We start from the raw sequence: 25,239 nt of genomic DNA on the forward strand, positions 1-25,239 counted from the left end.
ACTCTTCTTGAATTTCTTGAAATGTTTTAATATGACCATTTTGTAAGAGAGAATAAATAGGAATATAAGCTTGAGAGTTTAATATTTGAACAGGCATTTTAATATTAATACCAGGGAAAATTTAATGGAAATAGTTGTTTTTATTTCATCCCTCCCTCTCTAGTGACTCTTCTGTGGACTTCCACATCTTGGGTATTTTATCCCATACGTCACTAGCTCATGGACTCTTGCCATTTACATGAAAGAAAACATAATTTATGTGAGAACTTACCTGATAAATTAATTTCTTTCATAATGGCAAGAGTCCATGAGGCCCACCCTGTTTTTAATGGTTATATTTTTTTGTATAAAAGCACAATATTATTTCTTCTGTTAAGTGTGATCAGTCCACGGGTCATCATTACTTCTGGGATATTACTCCTCCCCAACAGGAAGTGCAAGAGGATTCATCCAGCAGAGCTGCATATAGCTCCTCCCCTCTACGTCACTTCCAGTCATTCTCTTGCACCCAACGACTAGATAGGATGTGTGAGAGGACTATGGTGATTATACTTAGTTTTATATCTTCAATCAAAAGTTTGTTATTTTAAAATAGCACCAGAGTGTGTTATTATCTCTCTGGCAGAGTTTGAAGAAGAATCTACCAGAGTTTTTGTTATGATTTTAGCCGGAGTAGTTAAGATCATATTGCTGTTTCTCGGCCATCTGAGGAGAGGTAAACTTCAGATCAGGGGACAGCGGGCAGATGAATCTGCATAGAGGTATGTAGCAGTTCTTATTTTCTGACAATGGAATTGATGAGAAAATCCTGCCATACCGATATAATGTCATGTATGTATACTTTACACTTCAGTATTCTGGGGAATGGTACTTCACTAGAATTACACTGTAAGAAATACATAAAGCTGTTTAATAACTAGAGATTATGTTTAACGTTTTTGCTGGAATGTAAAATCGTTTTCATTTGCTGAGGTACTGAGTGAATAAATGTTTGGGCACCATTTTTCCACTTGGCAGTTGCTTAATCTGTTTTCTGACAGTTTCTGTTCTCCCTCACTGCTGTGTGTGAGGGGGAGGGGCCGTTTTTTGGCGCTTTTACTACGCATCAAATATTTCAGTCAGCAACTCATTGTATTCCCTGCATGATCCGGTTCATCTCTACAGAGCTCAGGGGTCTTCAAAACTTATTTTGAGGGAGGTAATTTCTCTCAGCAGAGCTGTGAGAATTATTGTTTGACTGAGATAAAAAACGTTTATTCTGTAATTTGTTTCCTGCTTTCAGAATTTGTTATCTTTGCTAATGGGATTAAACCTTTGCTAAAGTTGTGTTGTTTACAAGGATTGAGGCTATAACTGTTTCAATTTATTAATTTTCAACTGTCATAGATCTTCTGTGCTTCTTAAAGGCACAGTACGTTTTAATATTATTCTAATTGAATTGTATTTCCAAGTTGCAAGTTTATTTGCTAGTGTGTTAAACATGTCTGATTCAGAGGATGATACCTGTGTCATTTGTTGCAATGCCAAAGTGGAGCCCAATAGAAATTTATGTACTAACTGTATTGATGCTCCTTTAAATAAAAGTCAATCTGTACAAATTGAACAAATTTCACCAAACAACGAGGGGAGAGTTATGCCGACTAACTCGCCTCACGTGTCAGTACCTACATCTCCCGCTCAGAGGGAGGTGCGTGATATTGTAGCGCCGAGTACATCTGGGCGGCCATTACAAATCACATTACAGGATATGGCTACTGTTATGACTGAGGTTTTGGCTAAATTACCAGAACTAAGAGGTAAGCGTGATCACTCTGGGGTGAGAACAGAGTGCGCTGATAATATTAGGGCCATGTCAGACACTGCGTCACAGGTGGCAGAACATGAGGACGGAGAACTTCATTCTGTGGGTGACGGTTCTGATCCAAACAGACTGGATTCAGATATTTCAAATTTTAAATTTAAGCTGGAAAACCTCCGTGTATTACTAGGGGAGGTGTTAGCGGCTCTGAATGATTGTAACACAGTTGCAATACCAGAGAAAATGTGTAGGTTGGATAAATATTTTGCGGTACCGACGAGTACTGAGGTTTTTCCTATACCTAAGAGACTTGCTGAAATTGTTACTAAGGAGTGGGATAGACCCGGTGTGCCGTTCTCACCCCCTCCGATATTTAGAAAAATGTTTCCAATAGACGCCACCACAAGGGACTTATGGCAAACGGTCCCTAAGGTGGAGGGAGCAGTTTCTACCTTAGCTAAGCGTACCACTATCCCGGTGGAGGATAGCTGTGCTTTTTCAGATCCAATGGATAAAAAGTTAGAGGGTTACCTTAAGAAAATGTTTGTTCAACAAGGTTTTATATTGCAACCCCTTGCATGCATTGCGCCGATCACGGCTGCAGCGGCATTCTGGATTGAGTCTCTGGAAGAGAACATTGGTTCAGCTACTCTGGACGACATTACGGACAGGCTTAGAGTCCTTAAACTAGCTAATTCATTCATTTCGGAGGCCGTAGTACATCTTACTAAACTTACGGCGAAGAATTCAGGATTCGCCATTCAGGCACGCAGGGCGCTGTGGCTAAAATCCTGGTCAGCTGATGTTACTTCTAAGTCTAAATTGCTTAATATACCTTTCAAAGGGCAGACCTTATTCGGGCCCGGGTTGAAAGAGATTATCGCTGACATTACAGGAGGTAAAGGCCATGCCCTGCCTCAGGACAAAGCCAAAGCCAAGACTAGACAGTCTAATTTTCGTTCCTTTCAAAGCAGGAGCAGCATCAACTTCCTCTGCACCAAAACAGGAAGGAGCTGTTGCTCGCTACAGACAAGGCTGGAAACCTAACCAGTCCTGGAACAAGGGCAAGCAGACTAGGAAACCTGCTGCTGCCCCTAAAACAGCATGAATTGAGGGCCCCCGATCCGGGATCGGATCTAGTGGGGGGCAGACTTTCTCTCTTCGCCCAGGCTTGGGCAAGAGATGTTCAGGATCCCTGGGCGCTAGAGATAATATCTCAGGGATACCTTCTGGACTTCAAATACTCTCCTCCAAGAGAGAGATTTCATCTGTCAAGATTGTCAACAATCCAGACAAAGAAAGAGGCTTTTCTACGCTGCGTACAAGAGCTCTTGTTAATGGGAGTAATCCATCCAGTTCCACGATCGGAACAGGGACAGGGGTTTTACTCAAATCTGTTTGTGGTTCCCAAAAAAGAGGGAACTTTCAGACCAATCCTGGACTTAAAGATCCTAAACAAATTCCTAAGAGTTCCATCGTTCAAGATGGAGACTATTCGGACAATTTTACCTATGATCCAAGAGGGTCAGTACATGACCACTGTAGATTTAAAAGACGCTTACCTTCACATACCGATTCACAAAGATCATTATCGGTACCTAAGGTTTGCCTTCCTAGACAGGCATTACCAGTTTGTGGCTCTTCCATTCGGATTGGCTACAGCTCCAAGAATCTTCACAAAGGTTCTGGGTGCTCTTCTGGCGGTACTAAGACCGCGGGGAATCTCGGTAGCTCCATACCTAGACGACATTCTGATACAAGCTTCAAGCTTTCAAACTGCCAAGTCTCATACAGAGTTAGTGCTGGCATTTCTAAGGTCACATGGATGGAAGGTGAACGAAAAGAAAAGTTCACTCGTTCCACTCACAAGAGTTCCCTTCCTGGGGACTCTTATAGATTCTGTAGAAATGAAGATTTACCTGACAGAGGACAGGCTAACAAGACTTCAAAGTGCTTGCCGCACCCTTCATTCCATTCAACACCCGTCAGTGGCTCAATGCATGGAGGTAATCGGCTTAATGGTAGCGGCAATGGACATAGTACCCTTTGCACGCTTACACCTCAGACCACTGCAACTGTGCATGCTAAGTCAGTGGAATGGGGATTACTCAGACTTATCCCCTTCTCTGAATCTGGATCAAGAGACCAGAAATTCTCTTCTATGGTGGCTTTCTCGGCCACACCTGTCCAGGGGGATGCCATTCAGGAGACCAGACTGGACAATTGTAACAACAGACGCCAGCCTTCTAGGTTGGGGTGCCGTCTGGAATTCTCTGAAGGCTCAGGGACAATGGAGTCAGGAGGAGAGTCTCCTGCCAATAAACATTCTGGAATTGAGAGCAGTTCTCAATGCCCTCCTGGCTTGGCCCCAGTTGACAACTCGGGGGTTCATCAGGTTTCAGTCGGACAACATCACGACTGTAGCTTACATCAACCATCAGGGAGGGACAAGAAGCTCCCTAGCTATGATGGAAGTATCAAAGATAATTCGCTGGGCAGAGTCTCACTCTTGCCACCTGTCAGCAATCCACATCCCGGGAGTGGAGAACTGGGAGGCGGATTTCTTAAGTCGTCAGACTTTTCATCCGGGGGAGTGGGAACTTCATCCGGAGGTCTTTGCCCAAATACTTCGACGTTGGGGCAAACCAGAGATAGATCTCATGGCATCTCGACAGAACGCCAAGCTTCCTCGTTACGGGTCCAGATCCAGGGATCCAGGAGCAGTCCTGATAGATGCTCTGACAGCACCTTGGGACTTCAGGATGGCTTACGTGTTTCCACCCTTCCCGTTGCTTCCTCGATTGATTGCCAGAATCAAACGAGAGAGCATCAGTGATTCTAATAGCACCTGCGTGGCCACGCAGGACTTGGTATGCAGACCTGGTGGACATGTCATCCTGTCCACCTTGGTCTCTACCTCTGAAACAGGACCTTCTGATACAGGGTCCCTTCAAACATCAAAATCTAACTTCTCTGAAGCTGACTGCTTGGAAATTGAACGCTTGATTTTATCAAGACGTGGGTTTTCTGAGTCAGTTATTGATACCTTAATACAGGCTAGGAAACCTGTTACCAGAAAGATTTACCATAAGATATGGCGTAAATACCTATATTGGTGTGAATCCAAAGGTTACTCTTGGAGTAAGGTTAGGATTCCTAGGATATTGTCTTTTCTACAAGAAGGTTTAGAAAAGGGTTTATCTGCTAGTTCATTAAAGGGACAGATCTCAGCTCTGTCCATTCTGTTACACAAACGTCTGTCAGAAGTTCCTGACGTCCAGGCTTTTTGTCAGGCTTTGGCCAGGATTAAGCCTGTGTTTAAAACTGTTGCTCCACCATGGAGTTTAAACCTTGTTCTTAATGTTTTACAGGGCGTTCCGTTTGAACCCCTTCATTCCATTGATATAAAGTTGTTATCTTGGAAAGTTCTATTTTTAATGGCTATTTCCTCGGCTCGAAGAGTTTCTGAATTATCAGCCTTACATTGTGATTCTCCTTATTTGATTTTTCATTCGGATAAGGTAGTCCTGCGTACTAAACCTGGGTTCTTACCTAAGGTAGTTACTAACAGGAATATCAATCAAGAGATTGTTGTTCCTTCTTTATGCCCAAATCCTTCTTCAAAGAAGGAACGTCTACTGCACAACCTGGATGTAGTCCGTGCTCTAAAATTTTACTTACAGGCAACTAAGGAATTTCGACAAACGTCTTCTCTGTTTGTCATTTACTCTGGGCAGAGGAGAGGTCAAAAAGCTTCCGCTACCTCTCTTTCTTTTTGGCTTCGTAGCATAATTCGTTTAGCTTATGAGACTGCTGGACAGCAGCCTCCTGAAAGAATTACAGCTCATTCTACTAGAGCTGTGGCTTCCACTTGGGCCTTCAAGAATGAGGCCTCTGTTGAACAGATTTGCAAGGCTGCAACTTGGTCTTCGCTTCATTCTTTTTCCAAATTTTACAAATTTGACACTTTTGCTTCATCGGAGGCTATTTTTGGGAGAAAGGTTCTTCAGGCAGTGGTTCCTTCTGTATAAAGAGCCTGCCTATCCCTCCCGTCATCCGTGTACTTTTGCTTTGGTATTGGTATCCCAGAAGTAATGATGACCCGTGGACTGATCACACTTAACAGAAGAAAACATAATTTATGCTTACCTGATAAATTCCTTTCTTCTGTAGTGTGATCAGTCCACGGCCCGCCCTGTTTTTAAGGCAGGTAAATATTTTTTAATTTATACTCCAGTCACCACTTCACCCTTGGCTTTTCCTTTCTCGTTGGTCCTTGGTCGAATGACTGGGAGTGACGTAGAGGGGAGGAGCTATATGCAGCTCTGCTGGATGAATCCTCTTGCACTTCCTGTTGGGGAGGAGTAATATCCCAGAAGTAATGATGACCCGTGGACTGATCACACTACAGAAGAAAGGAATTTATCAGGTAAGCATAAATTATGTTTCTTTCATGTAATTAGCAAGCGTCCATGAGCTAGTGACGTATGGGATATACATTCCTACCAGGAGGGGCAAAGTTTCCCAAACCTCAAAATGCCTATAAATACACCCCTCACCACACCCACAATTCAGTTTTACAAACTTTGCCTCCGATGGAGGTGGTGAAGTAAGTTTGTGCTAGATAGGATAAGGCGGTGTTGCGAACTTCTTTTGAATTTTTACCTAAAGTTGTGAATTCCAACAACATTAGTAGAGAAATTGTGGTTCCTTCATTATGTCCTAATCCTAAGAATTCTAAGGAGAAATCGTTGCATTCTTTGGATGTTGTTAGAGCTTTGAAATATTATGTTGAAGCTACGAAATCTTTTCGTAAGACTTCTAGTCTATTTGTTATCTTTTCCGGTTCTAGAAAAGGCCAGAAAGCTTCTGCCATTTCTTTGGCATCTTGGTTGAAATCTTTAATTCATCATGCCTATGTTGAGTCGGGTAAAACTCCGCCTCAGAGAATTACAGCTCATTCTACTAGGTCAGTTTCTACTTCCTGGGCGTTTAGGAATGAAGCTTCGGTTGACCAGATCTGCAAAGCAGCAACTTGGTCCTCTTTGCATACTTTTACTAAATTCTACCATTTTGATGTATTTTCTTCTTCTGAAGCAGTTTTTGGTAGAAAAGTACTTCAGGCAGCGGTTTCAGTTTGAATCTTCTGCTTATGTTTTTCGTTAAACTTTATTTTGGGTGTGGATTATTTTCAGCAGGAATTGGCTGTCTTTATTTTATCCCTCCCTCTCTAGTGACTCTTGTGTGGAAAGATCCACATCTTGGGTAGTCATTATCCCATACGTCACTAGCTCATGGACTCTTGCTAATTACATGAAAGAAAACATAATTTATGTAAGAACTTACCTGATAAATTCATTTCTTTCATATTAGCAAGAGTCCATGAGGCCCGCCCTTTTTTTGTGGTGGTTATGATTTTGTATAAAGCACAATTATTCCAATTCCTTATTTTATATGCTTTCGCACTTTTTTATCACCCCACTTCTTGGCTATTCGTTAAACTGAATTGTGGGTGTGGTGAGGGGTGTATTTATAGGCATTTTGAGGTTTGGGAAACTTTGCCCCTCCTGGTAGGAATGTATATCCCATACGTCACTAGCTCATGGACTCTTGCTAATATGAAAGAAATGAATTTATCAGGTAAGTTCTTACATAAATTATGTTTTTTCCAGTTCCTCTTTTTTGTTTGCTTTTTTACTTCTTTTTACGTCTCACTACTTGGCTATACGTTAAACTAAGGTGTGAGTGTGGTGGGAGGTGTATTTATAGGCATTTTGAGGTTTGGGAAACTTTGCCCCACCTGGTAGGAATGTATATCCCATACGTCACTAGCTCATGGACTCTTGCCATTATGAAAGAAATTAATTTATCAGGTAAATTCTTACATAAATTATGTTTTTTGTTGTTTAAAAAGGTAGATAATCCCTTTATTACCCATTCCCCAGTTTTACATAACCAACACAGTTATAATAATATACTTTTTAATTCTGTGATTACCTTGTATCTAAACCTCTGCAGACTGCCCTCTTATTCACGTGCATGAGCTCAATGTTATCTATATGAAACACATGCACTAACGCCCTCTAGTGGTGAAAAGCTGTTAAAATGCTTTCAGATTAGAGGCAGCCTTCAATGTCTAAGAAATTAGCATATGAACCTCCTAGGTTTAGCTTTCAACTAAGAATACCAAGAGAAGAAAGCAAAATTGGTGATAAAAGTAAATGTGCAACTTGTTTAAAATTTCATGCCCTATTTAAATCATGAAAGGTTTTTTTGGACTTGCCCCTTTAAGCCTACAATGCAATTTCCCTCTAAACCATTCCCATTATTTTTTCTCATGTTGCAAGATTTTTCAAGATCAGTGGATAATAAGTTATTCTACTTTATTGCCTATGACCTCCATAGTTTTCTCTGTAAATGAAACTGAGCAAAGAAGTACCCTGGATTCCTCATGTATAAAGAAACTTACTACAACTAAGTTCTCTGGTCCAAACATCTGTTTTACTTCCATAAAGCTTTTTCTTCAGGTCTGGGTATTTGTTACCTAGAGGCACAAATACAACATTACACAATTGCCATTTAAAGTGAATGTAAATTTATTGCTGACGTGCTTAAAAATTCGATTAAAAACAGGGGCACTTTAATTCATCAAAATTTACATTTCACTTGTGTTCTAAAAATACTTATCATTTATTCTTGACAGCCGCTCCAGCTTCCTCCGCCCGTCGCAAAGCCTCTTCCTGGGTCTAAAATGAGGAATCCGGCTTCCTCCAATCACGGCGTTGAATCAGGCACTGATTCCCCTGGGGGGGGAAGCCGTGATTGGAGGATGACCTATCCATCATTTCTGACATCAGAAATGGCTTGCGACAACCGGGGGAAGCTGGAGCTGCTGTCAAGTTTAAAAGGTAAGTATTTTTTCACAACACGAGTGAAATGTAAATTTTGATGAATTAATGTGCCCCTGTTTTTAATTGAATTTTTTAAAACCGGGCACTTTAGCATCAAAATTTACATTCACTTTAATAAAATCAGAAGTCTCGTCTATGGGGATTTTCAATTTATTTTGAAAATGCCTCATAAGCATAAAAACAAAACATTTTATTCTCAGTGCTAAAACATCAGTTTAACAGAAAAAATATAATACATTTTATAAAAAAACTTTTGAATGAAAACAAAGACTCATCGTTCTGATAACCTACAGTCTAAAGAATAGCTAAATTACAATTTTTTATTGAATTTGTATGAGAGCTTTGTATTACTCAATATTTATGTTTGTTGTCTTTTTATCCTGACCTAAACCTATTAGATTCAACCTCTGTAAGGTATCATGATAACATATTTATTAAGGCCATCTATATGTATTAGACTACAGAAGCCAAAGTATGGAGATTATCTCATACATTCCTGAAACACTCTAAATTTGATATTTAGGTCTATGTAATAAATTAGTTACATTTTTTTTAAACTATTTTGGATGTGTATCATTTTTAGCGATTGCGATCTCATCATTCTGTCTTGATCTCTACTAAGATGCAGAGATTTGAGAATTTACTGACTTTAACATTAATGGATTTTCACATTCAAACTTTGTGTGTATTTTGCTATAACTTAAGCTAAATGTAGATATGAAGTATTTGCAACTAGTTCCTTTTGTGCTAACCACGCAAATATATTTATTTGTGCTTGAATATTGTTATGAAGGGTTGCTCTGTCGCATTTTATTTTGTGGTTGTTGTGTGACTGCTCTTTTTTGTTGTAGCCTCCGTATTGTTCTTGCTTCCTTAATTCTCCAGATAGTTTTCTTTCTTGAATGTTTGAGAACTGTTGTTAGCTGGGAGGGGCAGGTTCTATGTAGCGGTTAGTAGGTCTCCTGAAGACTTCTGGGAACTTATGCATACTACTGTATATACATTCATAAATGACACTGCTCAAATATGGAGGAATAGATTTATCGGCATGTATGAATCTTAATTTTAAAAGTGTAAAATTATACCAGCAGTAAATAATCATTAACATATCTATGATTATTAATTTGTTTGTTCTTTAAAAACGTCAAAATAGTTAGTTTTTCTTAGTATATTGAGTGTGCAAAAAGCCATAAAAATCTGTACAAATCAGTTTCTCTCGTATACTTATGAAGTTTTATGTTTTTCCTGCTTTTGTAGGAAAGAAACTCTTTGGTGAAGGTTACAGTGGACTAGAATATGATTACAGAGGCCTCATTAAACTTTATAATTCTGTCGGCAATTATGAGAAAGTATTTGAATACCATAATATATTGGCCAATTGGAACCGGTTACGAGATCGACAGTTTTCAGTCACGGATGCCCTAGAGGATGTAAATACCAGCCCATTATCAACAGAAGAGGTTGTTCAGTCATTTCTCATGTCTCAAAACACAGAAGGACCGGGTTCTTAAAGAAGAGGATGGAAAAACTTTGGTCTGCTTTATCAATTACGTTTTCCTATATAACAGGAAAATATTATACTGTGAAATTGTAAAAAGTTGGATTTATACCATCAATCCTATCATGATTAGACTGATATCTGGACTTCATGAAATGTCCCTTATGAAGTCTACTTCAAGCAAGAGGATTCAGAAAAAGTGTTTCCATTTTTGCAGCTCTTTCAGGAAGATGCAAATAAAACTGTTTAAGAGTCTATAAGAGTTGCTTTCTTAATTTCAAAATATTTTTTCTCCTCCATTTGTTTAACATGTTTTTTTAGGGTCAGACATTTTTATAAAGGTATGCGGATGTAGTGCACTCTCTGGATCTTTTTGGGGAAATGGCCTTCCCAAATCACTCACTAAAGAAAATGTATTTATTCTACAGCATTGTTCACTTAAATGCCAGCTTTTACAGAAATATATCTAGTATTCATAATGGAGGCGCATGTAGAACTACACGGCCTCTCCTGGCTATATGGACTACTTTATTAACGCAGTCCTTAGCGTGCTTTTGTAAATAGACACAACATAGCATATGCCATTTCTTAGCTGCTATTCCTCTTTTGAGTCCTTGTGATTTATTTTTTTTACATACAAGTAAACAGCCAGCCAGTCTGTAAGTGTAAGTTCTGCTCATTACACTGATGCCTTTAGCTCAACATGTTACAACCAACTAATGATGAGACAGTTTTCATATTCAGCAATAAATCTGTTATTTTATTGAGTATTAATTTGAAACGTGTATGCACCTACTCAATAGATTTTCTTAACGTGTCAATGGCATTATTTATTGTTTATAATCTGTTACTAGCCCTCTTTATTTTCATTGGTTGATAGTGTAGAGGTGTTAATACACTGCACTATGTAGCAGGATAAGGGTTTTTGGTGTGTTTTTAAAATGTGTGGTGGGGGGGGAGATATCCCTCAGCGGTTGTCAGTGCCAAGAAGTCCTGCAATCTTTTGTTTTACCAATATACTCTAGATACCTCAGAGTGAAGGGGCTTGCTGTTAATTGTTTTTACCACCTTATGTAATTTAAGGCCTAGGCTAAAAAAAAATGGTTTACTCACTATTGTGAATTTGACTGGTAACAAATGGATAATTCTTTATTTTTTTTGGAGCAGGTCAATATTTTTTAGTTGCAGAGTCTTGGAAGTATTGATATAACCTTTTATCCAAGCTTTTAAAAAAATATTTGTTTTCCTGCTTCATCCATGTCATTTGGCCAAAATACCTTAGAAGGTACCGCACAAGCCCAATTTTAGCACCTGTTTTTATAATGCTTTTGCATACTTTTGGAACTCTTAATACAACCATAATACTTGTTTTAATAGTTTCTTGTATAAGTAATGTTATCATGATCACAAGTGTGCTTCTTTTTTTCTGATGTTTACATTTCTAGAATATGATCATACAGCCAAGAAGCCTATCGAAAGGAACTTTTTTAGGGACCTTACCATAGTGTTTATTATTATTTTTAATGTGTGTAACACTAGTAACACTGTTATCATTTAAAATAGTGTCTATTGCCTATACTAATTACATAAGACCATACTGTAGGATTTTTTTAAGGTTTCATTTATATTTAGTTTCAAGATTGCTTACTTGATGGATCCTTGGAATATTACATTTTTTTAATAACAATCTTTCCTGCTCTGTTTCCGAGGCTCACACTCCAGACAGATTTTTAGGATGAATTTTAGCACTGGAGATATTATCAGCTGCTCACATGTGGTCATAAAGTACTGATCGGGGTTCTGAGGACTAGACTTGGGAAACCCTGCTTTATACAGTGAGATGCCTGTATATCAAACAATGTAAAGCTTAAAAAAACTAAACTTCAAAACAAATTAGAATTGTTCTGAGAGCATTGAGAGAGAGAGAGGAAAAAAAAGGTGAACCACATGTATGAGTGAGAAATATTCATAATTTTGTTTGAGGTTATAGATTATTTAAACTTAAATTTGGATATGTTGGGGGGTTTTTGTAAAAAATAATTTTATTAAAAAAAAAGTGGGAAATGGGACCATCCCCTTTTCAAAAAAAATGAAGAAAACTAAATACAATACAAAGTCAGTCATATGTTTTACATGTTATTGTGGCTATATTTGCCTAAATTATACAATAAAATCCTAGGGTACATGTTTGGGGCATTGTATAATGAGATTTATTAACCCTTAGTATTTATTAATAGGTATATTGGCATCCGAAATAAAAATAATTAATTTTATAAATGTTATACCTAACTATAAATTCAGTTATGTTAGCAGTCTAAATGAATTGTGCTTAATTTACTAAAACATCATACTTGCAAACGTCTGTGGTAATGAGATGTATTCATCTTATTCTTTTTTTTTTTTTACAGTTGTCCTTAATTTCAACAATTATTCTCAACAGATTTTTAAAAAGCACACCGTCTTTATTAATTGTTGCTTTTAAAAGGACAGATACAAAATCTTCATATAAATCAAATACAGACCTATCCTTATAGGTGAGACCGTAAAAGGTTTCTTGACCTTGTTTGTTGTTTTCCTGAAAGGTGTCACAATCAAGAGTCAACTCTGCTTCTAGAATTTCTACTGGCAGAATCTACTTGGCTTCTAATCTTTTGTATTTGGCTTTTAGATATTTTATTGAAGCTTTATGTAGTATTGTACTGAAACAGTTGGTCTGCAATACGGTGATTGTGTCATTGTTCTATTTTTAATATAATTAAACACCAGCATGAAAGATTGACAGCTGCATGAAATTGTAAAAGGACACTGTTAGCATTTTACAAGGACAGTGTAGTATTCAAAACCACAAATGACTTCTTAATCAATTTATTCCATAAATTAAATATTACAATATGAAATCTACTAGGCATGTGCATTTGTGTTGTTCGGAAGGAAACAAATGCTGAAGATGATAGCCACCAGCGGGATTTGGCTCTTTTCGTATTTGGATTTCTTCTTGTAAAAGTGCATATCACTAAGATCGGGATTTTCTTTCACAAGAAGAAATCCAGCTGCGAAAATTGCAGAATGTTGCCCGTAGCCGCCATCCTCAGCATTTGTTTTTGCCTAAAATCTACTTATTTATCCTTTTCTCTCTTTTTAATGGTCTGTCATAAGTTGTCATGGCGGATACAGGCAGGTTACTTCCATGCGTGAGCATTAAACAAAATACATTGCTAGGGTTTATTTATAGAATAGTATATTGCCGTTTCTATTACACTGTCCCTTTTAAGTTAAGGCACCTAGCATTAATGAAAACATGAATGGGTGTTTAGTCCCCTTTTTTTGAATTTTTCTGAAAATCTTTTCAGAAGATAGCACAGATGGATACATTAGGCATTTAAAGCTAATAGAATGTATTTGTTTATACTCAAAAAGTGCATTTGAAATGCTTTTTAATATTCTTTTTACTTAAGGAAAATCCTTTATTATTTTATTATACCCCATCCCCTTCTACTGGGGGAGTATTGAGATTTATCTTTAGTGTAATATATATATATATATATATATATATTTTCATTATTTGAATATTGCACTCAATATTTAATTTGTTTAATTCGAAGTGCGTTCAAATGTAAAACAAAATTGTATGGGAGATTTTACACTAAGTATCAAAACTTAAAAACAGGATTCAAAAAATGTTGGTGCTGACACATTTCTGGTTTATTTATCATTTCTTTACAGTTAATCCTGATAAATATGATTCTAATTAACTTTATTAGCAATAATTTGTCACCACAATTTCACTTTTCCCACATTTTCTCATTTCTTTGCGGTTTGAAAAATAAAATTGCTTTCTATTCCCCTTATGTAGCAAGTTGATAAGCAGTGCCCCACGGAGAGAATGAAGATTAAATTGTTGCTGCTCTAGTTAGTGTGTGTTTGTGTATACAGGTGAATGTTAATGCATAATTTTTTTTGTGCATCATCTTTTTGCTTTTTTAAAGAGGGAGGAAAGAATGTAAATCTCTGCAAGACTTTTGTTCATAAAAAATTATGTCCACAAGGTACTTTGTGCTTTTTCTCTATGATGAAGGCAGTTATTGATAATAGAACATTTTACTTTTGATTAATAGATAATGTGAGATGACTATATGCTTATGTAATGAGAATGTAAACCTGATTTTACAAGACGTTGCCTTAACTAGTAGACTAGGCATTTTGTTTTATTGCCAGCACATTGTAATGCAAACTTTGTAATAAGATTTTTCTTGCACCTACATCTATCTATAGGTTTAAAGGGACAGTAAATTCAAAATTAAACTTTCATAATTCAGATAGAGCATGCAGTTTGAGATGTTTCAGTTAACTTCTGGTTTCAAATGTACTTTGTTCTGAAAAGCATATCTAGGTAGGCACATGAGCTGAAATGTACTAATGTAAACTAGCTGGTGGTTGGTGGCTACACATGAGTCTTAACTTTGTCTCACCAGTTGTGTTCATCTAGCTTCCAGTAGTGCATTGCTGACCTTTAGCTATGTGTTTAATCACTCTGCAGAAATTAAACACATTAAAGCAATAATGCAAAAAAAATGTTCTAACACTTTAGAGCATTTTCTTTTTCCATTTTTATGTCACTTTATGGCGTTATTGTTTACTCACATTAAAGCTAGAGTCCAGCAGAGAGAATTTTAAAGGGACACTCAAGTCAAAATTAAACTTTCATTATTCAGATGGAGCACACCGTTTTAAACAACTTTCCAAAGCACTTCCATTATCTAGAGGTGCACAATCTTTTTATATGCACAGTTTGAGGCACCAGCTCCTACTGAGCATGTGCAAGATTCACAGAATATACATATGCATTCTGGGATTGGCTTATGGCTGTCACATGATGCAGTGTGAGGAAAATATAATTAACTTTAACATTTATCAGAAAGAGATCTACTACTCATTTGAGATTCAAACTAAGTGTGTTTGTACTGTCTTTTTATAATGCATGTACTGATTATGCTATTCTTCTGTGTTAAGTGGTCATTTAAGTATTATTACAATCACCCGCTAGCTTAAGAAAAGAAACTTCACATGCATTGTCAAATTACTTAAATAGGACTGCTCTATAAACATTATGGTTTGCTTTAAAGTAGATGAGATATCATACATGCTTAAATAAATATCAATTTTCCAGAGGGTTTCTGGGTTCAGAATGTCTTGGAACATAATGCATGTCTATTGCTTTTCAGAATCGAGTGGTTGACTTTGCTGGAACTTGAGTTAGTTTAGTGGATTCTCAAACTACCTTTGGCAATCCCCCCAATTCAAAAAGAAACCAGCTATGGGAAGAATTAATCATATATATCTACATCTTTGTTTAACCATTATGCCAAAACATTTTTATTTGTGAAAAACAATTATGCTGTGAAGCCATAATAAAAAAAAATTCTTATAGGTCCAAATTGCATTTTTTTTTTTTGTAGAAAACATCATTAGATAATCTTTTCTAAGGTCTAGAATATACTGTATACCCAGGTCAAGAAACAAATTGACAAATAGTTGGAGACTCACATATTTAACTGTGTACAGTAGAATGCTCTCCCCATCTAAGATACCTTGTCAATATCGTCACTCTAACCTCATAACACTGTGATGATGCTGCTTAGAAAGTCCAGGCTTTGTCATCAATTAAGCCTCGTCAGCACTCTCACCCATGAATCAATCAGGAAATAAACCAACCATGCAAATGCAATCAAATGTGTAAATATAAATTTGTTATATAAATAGTTGGCAGGATTTGGTAATATATCTTTTTTTTAATGGATACAATGTTGAACATAATTGATTTTTTTGTGTCCTTCTGCAAATGTAGCATTTGATTGTTCTGTTAATTGAAAAATGCAAAATAACTAGGCTTTAGGAGCCATGTGAATTCTATGCAAAATGTATTTGGTCAACCTTTTTCAAAAGAACTGCAAAGTGCAGGCAAAAGACGTGTTCTTCAAGTAGGTATGAGTAGGTTGTGTTTTGGCTAATATAGGGTAAATGTAAGTTTTATACAAATATTTTGGTTCTCTTACAATTCGATAATAGTTGGGGACTTAAAGGGACACTAAACCCAGTTTTTTTCTTTTGTGATTCAGAAAGAGCATGCAATTTAAAGCATCTTTCTAATTTACTCCTATTATCAAATTTTCTTCATTCTCTTGGTATCTTTATTTCAAAAGCAAGAATGTAAGTTTAGATGCCGGCCCATTTTTGGTGACAACCTGGGTTGTTCTTGCTGATTGGTGGATAAATTCACCCACCAATAAATAAGTGCGGTCCAGGGTACTGAACCAGAAATTGTCTGGCTCCTTAGTTTAGATTCCTTCTTTTTCAAATAAAGATAGCAAGAGAACGAAGAAAGATTGATAATAAGACTAAATAAAAAAGTTGCTTACAATTGCGTGCTCTATATGAATCACAAAAGAAATAAATTTGGGTTCAGTGTTCCTTTAATGTCCTTTTAAAGGGACATGACACCCAAAGTCTTTCTTTCATGATTCAAATAGAGTATACACTATAAAAAAAAACTTACCAGTTTAATTACATTGTATCCTTTATTGAAGAATCAGCATTGCACTACTGGGAGCTAGATAAGCACATTGGGTGAGCCAATAACAGGAGGCATATGTGTGCAGCCTCCAATCAACAGCCAGCTCCAGAGCCTACCTAAGTATGCTTTTCAACAAAAGAGAATGAAGCAAATTAGATAAGTAAATTGGATAGTATGTTCTTTATGAATCATGAAAGAATATTTTTGGGTTTCATGTCCCTACTGAGATATATGCCTTTTATATTAACAGAAATGTTAAAGTGGAAATCTGCCTCATTTGTGTATTGTTACTATTTGTATTAATTTTAAAGCACCAGCTTATTCTGTAGTGCTTGGTACATGAAATTCATAGTAAAAAAGAAATTAAATGAGTACAGGGAGAGGTGAAGCGCTTGCTAGCATTATCCTGTACGTTGAGTCTGTCTAATTTGCGCTGATTTCTGATTTATTTATTTTTAATAAGATCTCACTGCATAACCCACTGCATTTTCTATACATTCCAGCAAGCACATTATGAAATATTTATGCTTTCATTTCCCAGGGTAATTCCCTTTCAGCTTAAGAAAATGCATTTTAGTTGCTTTAACATTTTCACTGTCATCGCCGGTAATACAGGCCTTTTAGTCATTTTTGTTTTTCCTAGAAGTTTTTTTTTTTTTATTATTATAGACGTTTTTGTTTTTCGAAGTTGCTTTTCTGAATTTAATATTTTTATGACATGGTTTACAAAATAGTGTCTTGTTTACCTGTAATTTAACAGAGATCTCATTTCTACACTTTTAAAATCTCAACAGTAAGATATCGTACAGATTAGCATACAGAAACTGTCATCTACAAACCATGGTGCTATATTGAGGATGAGAACTCAAATTTATGCAGATGTGTAATAATCCATTCACAATAAAGGATGTTCTGATCAATTTAATCATTTAAAATGGAGTTCAAAATCTTGTTTAGTATTTTTAGGCTTAATAATTTTTTAACAAAATTAAAATGATAGATATTAAATATGGATGTCTTAATTTAGCAAATTTACAAAAAAAAACATAATATACAGTTTTACACTATTCAGCACAGTTTTGCTGAAGGATACACCTGTACATTATGGGTACCCTCATCTTACCTGGTAAACACATTGTACCTTGAAATTATTGCTTACATAACAATTGTTTCAAATGTGGAATTAAAGGTCAAAGGTTCTTCATGTCTTCACTGCCAAAGTGGTTGCACAGCTTTACTGTCCTCTCTAGAAACCAATGGATTTATTGTCTGCTTGCAATCAACTAGTGTTGAGGCATCTATCATTGTAATGAGACATTTCTTTAGTGGTATCATTTTTATACTATTTGTTGCTTTTAACAGGATGTGCATACTTTTCTTGATAGTGTGCTATGTATTGGATTTGTGCTGTGTCTGTTTTTGTAGAGGGTCAAGGAGGCAAGAGTTTAGATTAAATATGCATAATTAATATGAAAATTTAAATTTTATCTTATGAATTACAATACTGAAAGCCACAGTAGTAATACTTTTTACGCATATAATTGCTTCTCATAGGAACTCTTTTTCCTGAGTTATGGGTTAAACATAGCTATGTCACAAAGAATGGAACACATTTTTCATTTCCCTGCTGCTCTAGGGTGTAGACATACATGTTGATGTGTTTAGAAAGTAAAACGCGTATGTGGAGCTTTTGCTTTTGTGTGCTTGGTCTATGTAATTGGTCCTTGATCATCCTTGGGTTTCCTCATTTTCAACAGATGTGGAAGCTGCTACCCTGGGAGCTCAATAACATCTAATTGAAATCCTAAATATCTAATGCATGAGTGGCCTTAGTGCGTTTGTTCAAGTGCAAATTTAACTTTTTCTTTGTAAATTTTAACATGAAGAAAAAAAATATATATATATATAAAATATATAGTTTCTAGAAAGCTGGTGCACAAGTTCAGTGTTGGTTGAAAATTGTTGTTGGGACTGTTTGTTTGATATATATATATATAATATCCCATCAGATGGGAAACAGTATTTCCACAATAGTCTAGATTTTACACACAATATTTTATATCGTGTTTAAAAAGGGAGGTCAAATTAATGTTATATGGTATCTGTGTAGATATATATTGTATGTATATGTGTGTATGCGCGTGTGTGTTTCGATATATATATATATATATATATATATATATATGTTTGTGACACACACAAATATTTACACATATAAGCTCCAGTGCTATTTTCATACTATGTACGAAAAGGGGTTTTGATGTCCTTCCTGAATTGAATAAAAAATACTAAATTGTTTGGAATCTTTAAAAAAAAATAAAAATAATTATACATAAAATCTGCTAATTGTGCCACACTTTATATAAACATATCTTGATGTTCTATTTATGTAAAAAATAACTTTCATACCATTCTATGCATATATCAGTGCACAGATATTTGTAATCAGGAAACCATACTGAAATGTTTGTAACCAACTTTGTGAGAATCTGTAATTGCATTGCAAAAAAATCTTTATTGACCTAATAAATAGTGTTCCTGCTATAATGTGTTGTTTTTTCTTCTTCATTTGAATAGGCAATTTTTATTTGTTTGTTACAGTCCCTGTAAAACAAAACACACACAAAAGTTTTAAAAGTCCAATGTGGTTATTTATATAATATCTCTTACAGAACCATACTAGTACTTTTTAGATTAGAAGATGACCTGTGACTATTTGGAGTAAGTAGAAATACTTTCCAGAAATGTAAGGGTTTGGGAAGCCCCACCCCTTTATATACCCCTCCTCTTTTTACTGGCACCAATTTACTTTCTGTCTATTTGGTTTGAAACTGAGCTGGAGCTCTACTCCAATTGGTTATTTCTTTCATACAGGTGGTGAAAGTTTACTCTTCCCTGCCACTAGGAGAAGGTTAATATTTCTAAACCTCTCCCACCTCACTCGCATCTCAGTCTTGTCTTTGCCTCCACTAAAGGAGGTTGACGAATGAAGATATGCATTTGATACTTAAGTGAGTGGAGTTCTCAGACCAAGCTGAGGCCAATTTTCCACTCAGAGTACAGTGATTTTTGGAGGGAAGTATTTGGAGTATAGGTAATGACTTACTTTTCACCTATTGGGATTTAGGCACAAGCATTTCCACAGAAGTTGCAGGGACTTGTCCTTTGTCTCCTGCTGTTGGTTCATCGATATACTCCTATTCCAGATCCTCTGCTGTTTCAGCACTGGTTTTGGCTTCTTACTGGTTTCCTCCAGTAGTAGGGTGCTTATTGGTAAGTACTTTATATTTTTATTATTTGGCACTCTATAAGCCCGTTATTGTTATATATTTCTTTCATACAAATGTTGACAGTCCACATTCCATTACTCCTGGGAATTACTCTTCTGTACCATTAGGAAGAGTCAAAGATTCCCAAACCCCAAGAGCCCTATAAAACCCCTCCCACCTAACACATATCGCAGTCTTTATTTTGCCTCCGCTGGAAGTGGTTTAAAATGAAGATGTGCATTTGATTCTTTAGAGAGAGGGGTTGGGGGAGCCAAAATTCCAAAACCCCAAGATCATTTTAAAAGCCCTCCCACTTAACACATACCTCAGTCTTTACTTTGCCTTCGCTGGAGGTGATTGAAGAATGAAGATATGCATTTGATTCTTCAGAGAGAGGGGTTTTCAGTCTATATTGAGGCCCTGTTTGCTCTCAGAATACAGTTCTTGTCAGAGGGATGTATATGGGGTATGGTTTGTGATTCTTTTTTAATCTCATGGGAAATTTTTCATAAACCTAAAATTGGTTGAAGGGACTTGTCTTTTGCCTTCCTTTATGGATCCTTAACCACTGATATGTTTCAGTACTGGTTTGGCTGTTTGCTGATGGATGAGTTCTATTGGTAAGTATAATTTATTTAACATTTTAGACACTCTATAGCTATGTTATTGGCACTTTTTTAGGTTTGTATATATATATATATATATATATTTGCTGAAATATATAGCCCTGTGACAGAATCATTTACACTATTCCCTTGTTGTTTTGCACACATCAACCTTTTTGGCACGCTTACTATGAATTTTGCTTGTCGGCCTTTAGGTTTAAGCGTATCGCAGTTGCGCACACCATTTTAAAGCTTGTCGGGTTACCTCACGTTTCTTTAGTCTTTACATATGAGCTTCCCTTTAGTTTTTCTATAGTTCTTTTGTGCGTTGGCTGGTTTACGCACGTCGGGTTAGCGCAATTTCTTCCTTGTCAGTTTTTTGGCATGCTAAAATTCCTTTTAGCTGTTAGTTTTTTTTGCGCCCGTTATTTATTTTTGATGAGCGTTATCTGTCTTCAGATGTTATGTTTGTCTCCTGTTTTGTTTTGCAGTTCGACTTAGAGCACATTGTACCTGTACATTTATTTAAAAAGCTACTTAGTGGCGGGTGATTTCCATTCCTCAAGAGCTTTTAGTCAAATTCTTTTATTAACATAGAAACTGTGAACACTTCACATCTTTCCACATGGTAATCAGTAACATAAATAAGAACAATTTGCATGAACAATATCAGAGCATCAACACAAGTTCCAATTTTCAATGTGATAAGGAAGAACTAGATATGTCCAGAAAGAAAAAGGGTAGAAGAGAGAGAAAGGGGAGGGAAATCACAATAAAGCATAAATTATAGTAGCATCGAGTGTCCAGTCTCGAGGAAGCCCCCCACCCCCAATCGAGTAGAAGGGACCCACAAACCCCAATAGTAAATAGTTGACGTAGCTAGAGTCATCATAGCACCCAGTCGCCTAGTGTGAAGTTTATAAAGTATTTAGGTAGTCGTCCCAAACCGCTCGGATGGCTATGAAATTCTCGGTGTTCCCTTTCTTATACTCAGAGTATTCCTCTAGTTCCAGTAATTCAGACACCCTCTCCCTCCACATTCTCAAGGAGGGGATATCTGTGGACCTCCAATTTTGGCAACCAATGTCTTAACACTATTTGTAAATATCTGAAATAGGGGGAGAAGAGATTTAAACGGCAATCTGACCGGTTTAGCTGAAGTTCTCGACTTCAGCTATAACTTCGTACCAGAAGTGGTTCAGTCTTGAGCACCACCACCACATGTGGCCCATGCCACTGCCCACATGGCCACATCTCCAGCATTTATTATTTGTGTTTGGGTATAGCCGATGCAGTTTTCGAGGGGTAAGGTACCAACAGTGTAAAATTTTATAGTTAGTTTCAAGTATGGATGCTGAGATGGAGGATTTTTTAGTGTTTAGGAATATAGTAGCAGCCGTTTGTGGGAGGATAATTCTACCTAATTCCCTCTCCCACATCTCCATAGAATACGGTAGGTTGCCTGGTAATGGTTGGAGCAGAATTTTGTAGATGGCGGAGAATGAGTGTCTCAGCGGGGAGCTTGACAGGAACAGCTTCTCAAGGTTAGTGGGGGGACGGGTCATGTTATTTTTATGAGCGTGGGTGCTAATGTAATTTTGGAGTCTTCTGTAGGAAAACCAATTACGTGCCCATTCGTGGCCCATGTCGATGAGCTGTTCCTGAGTACATAATCTTTCATTAGAGGTGACATTATATACTTGTACGTTGTTGTCATGACAGGGAAGGGGACCAGGGCTCCCGAGTGACTTTAAGGAAAAAACGGGGTTATGGGTCAAAGATGTCAGGGGGCTCGGGTTGGATGACAGGCAGGGGTTTTGCCGTATAGCTCGGACCCATACATCCGCTGTCTCCCGGGTGATCGGGAAAGATAGCATCTTAGTATTCTCGCGAAATGTAGGGCTCCAAAAAAGGGTAGCCAACGACCGGTTAGGGTTAATTTGTTCTTCTAAACGGACCCATCTCCTCTGTTCCCCCGCCACCCGCCAGTCAAGGATCCTTTGCAAATGTAGGGATGTTCTGTATTTATCTAAATCGGGGAGGCTAAGGCCTCCGTGCTCACGCAATATTTATTCGCGGGGGTCTCTTTCTCCAGATGAAAGCACTAAATAAACTCTGTACTTGGTGTAGATATCTGGGGGGCAGGGGTATCGGGATAGCTCCCATTATATAGAGAAGCCTGGGAAAAATGTTCATCTTTATCGTGTTGATCCGTCCCCACCAAGAGAGCTTTTTCGAGCCCCAGGAGGATAAATCACGCATAATTACGGTTTTAATGGGTATATAATTCTCCTGGAACAATCTGTCAAAAGTGTTAGGGAGGGAGATGCCAAGATATCTAAGCGCCCCAGAGCACCACCTTAAGGGACAGGTAAGTTTAATAGATGCTATCAAGCTCCCCGGGAGACCAATGGGCAGGATCTCCGACTTAGTATGGTTAACCAAGAAGTCAGTGAGGGACTGAAATCTTGCGAGTTCTGACAGAAGACTGGGTATCGAGGACTCGAGCCGGGTAAGGGAGAACAGGATGTCATCGGCAAAGAGCGACAGTTTGTATTCGTCGCCCTCCACCACGACACCCCGGACCCCCGGGGAGTTTCTAACTCTGGAGGCGAATGTCTCGATGAAGAGGGCAAATAGTAGGGGAGAAAGAGGGCAGCCCTGACATGTTCCGTTCCTGATATCTATGGGAGGGGAGAGGGATCCATTAACTATGATGCGGGCGCTGGGTGAGTTATATAAGGCAAATATTCGTTGTAGGGTAGTGTCTCCTATGCCGTATGCCCCTAGAGAGGCCCGGAGATAAGACCAGTTGACCCGGTCGAACGCCTTTTCGGCGTCTGTCGAGACAAAGGCAGTGGGGATGTTTTGATTATTGGCGTGCCAGATCAACATGACATTACGAACAGTGTTGTCCCTAGCCTCCCGGCCAGGGACAAAGCCTACCTGGTCATTGTGTATGAGGGTGGGGAGAACGCGGTTAAGACGGGTAGCTATTATCTTTGCATAGATTTTTAGGTCAGTGTTAATAAGGGAAATCGGGCGATAATTAGTGATGGAATCAGGGGCTTTATGGGGCTTAGGAATAACAGTAATGTGTGCTTGTAGAGATGACGGCGAGAAAGCTCCAGTGTCATCTATGCTATTAAAATAGTAGGTAGGGAGATAGGATTCCCTTGAATTGTTTATAGTAAGAGTTACTGAACCCATTGGGGCCTGGAGCTTTCCCGGAAGGGAGAGATGACAGAGCTAGAAGGAGCTCTTCCTCTGAGAATGGCAAGTCTAATTCGTCCCTCTGGTCATCGGTCAATTTAGGTAAAATTATGTCGCCTAAATAAGCAGCTATGTCTTCAGGGGCAGGGTCTGCTAGTCCTCGTCTAATGTTGTAGAGTTTATCGTAGAAGTCTCTAAAGGTTTGTGTAATGTCTGTGGCGTTAGACTGCCATGCCCCCCTGGAATCCCTAATCCTCAATATGTATTGTTTGTTCGTTCTTTTTTTTAATTGTCGGGCCAGCATCCTACCTTGTTTGTTTGCGCCCTCGTAGTAGATTTTTTTGAGAAACAGGGCTTTATTCTTGGCTTCAGTGCCAAGAAGTAGACAAAGTTGGTCTCTTTTATGTGTAAGGCTGTCAGTGAGGGATTTATCTGTGGGGTGTGCCAAGTGTAGGGTCTGAAGTTTGGCGATATCTCCCAAGAGGGCGTTGAGGTAAATGTGCTGTTGTTTACGTTTGGCCGTCCTGATTGCAATGAGCTCACCTCTGAGAACACACTTATGTGCACCCCAAATATCATGTATATCTGACTCAGGTATGTCATTTCTTTGGAAGTAGTCGAATAAGGTCTTTTGTAATTGTACGATCACCTGGGGGTCTCTAAGGAGGGATTCGTCTAATCGCCATGTAGACTGAGAAGGGTCTGTAGGGCGCCAGCCCAGCTGGCAGCTAATGATAGCATGGTCAGACCATGTTATGGGAAGGATATTTGTAGCAGTGATAGAGGATAAGCTAGGTACATCAGTAAAGAGATAGTCTATTCTCGTATATAACTGGTGGGGGTTGGAGAAAAAGGTAAATTCCCTATCATCGGGGTGCTGGAGGCGCCATGTGTCATGTACGGCCAGGTGAGAGAGGGATTGTCTAACTTGTCGTAGTGTCTTACTGGGTGTGGAGGAGGTGCCCGTGGAGCAGTCAAGGGCAGGGTCAAGTGCTAGATTGAAGTCGCCCCCCAGAATCAAGCTACCCCTAGCAACCTCAAGGACCTTGTGACAGAGGTGGTGGAAAAATGGGATAGGATTCACATTGGGGGCATAGAGGTTCACCAGGGTGACGGGTTTGTGGTACAGGAATCCAACTAATATTATATAACGTCCGTCTTTGTCTCTATGGGTAGAGGTCAGGGTGAAAGGTAAGTGTCTATGGATCAAGATCCCAACCCCGTTGTGTTTAGAGGAATGGGAAGAGAAATAGCCAGTCCCAAATTTCCGGAAGCTAGCTTTGGGTTCAGAGCCCCTGCGAAAATGAGTCTCCTGGATTAAAAGAATGTCCCCCTTCTGTCTTTTGTAGTCTCTGAGGGCCATCAACCTCTTTT

General features: G+C 38.0%; 1 protein-coding gene across 1 annotated transcript in view; it reads left to right on the forward strand.

The window, feature by feature from the left end:
• The window catches only part of APPBP2 (amyloid beta precursor protein binding protein 2), a 373,616-nt gene extending 354,291 nt beyond the window's left edge, over window positions 1–19,325 (forward strand). Inside the window, exon 13 of the mRNA XM_053707351.1 lies at window positions 9,967–19,325. Within this exon, the coding sequence (XP_053563326.1) occupies window positions 9,967–10,220 (254 nt within the window). The 3' untranslated portion in view covers window positions 10,221–19,325. The remainder of the gene's footprint in view (window positions 1–9,966) is intronic.
• The last annotated feature ends 5,914 nt before the right edge of the window (window positions 19,326–25,239 follow it).

Source organism: Bombina bombina, chromosome 3 (genome assembly GCF_027579735.1).
Source record: "Bombina bombina isolate aBomBom1 chromosome 3, aBomBom1.pri, whole genome shotgun sequence".
Classification (NCBI taxonomy): Eukaryota; Metazoa; Chordata; class Amphibia; order Anura; family Bombinatoridae; genus Bombina; species Bombina bombina.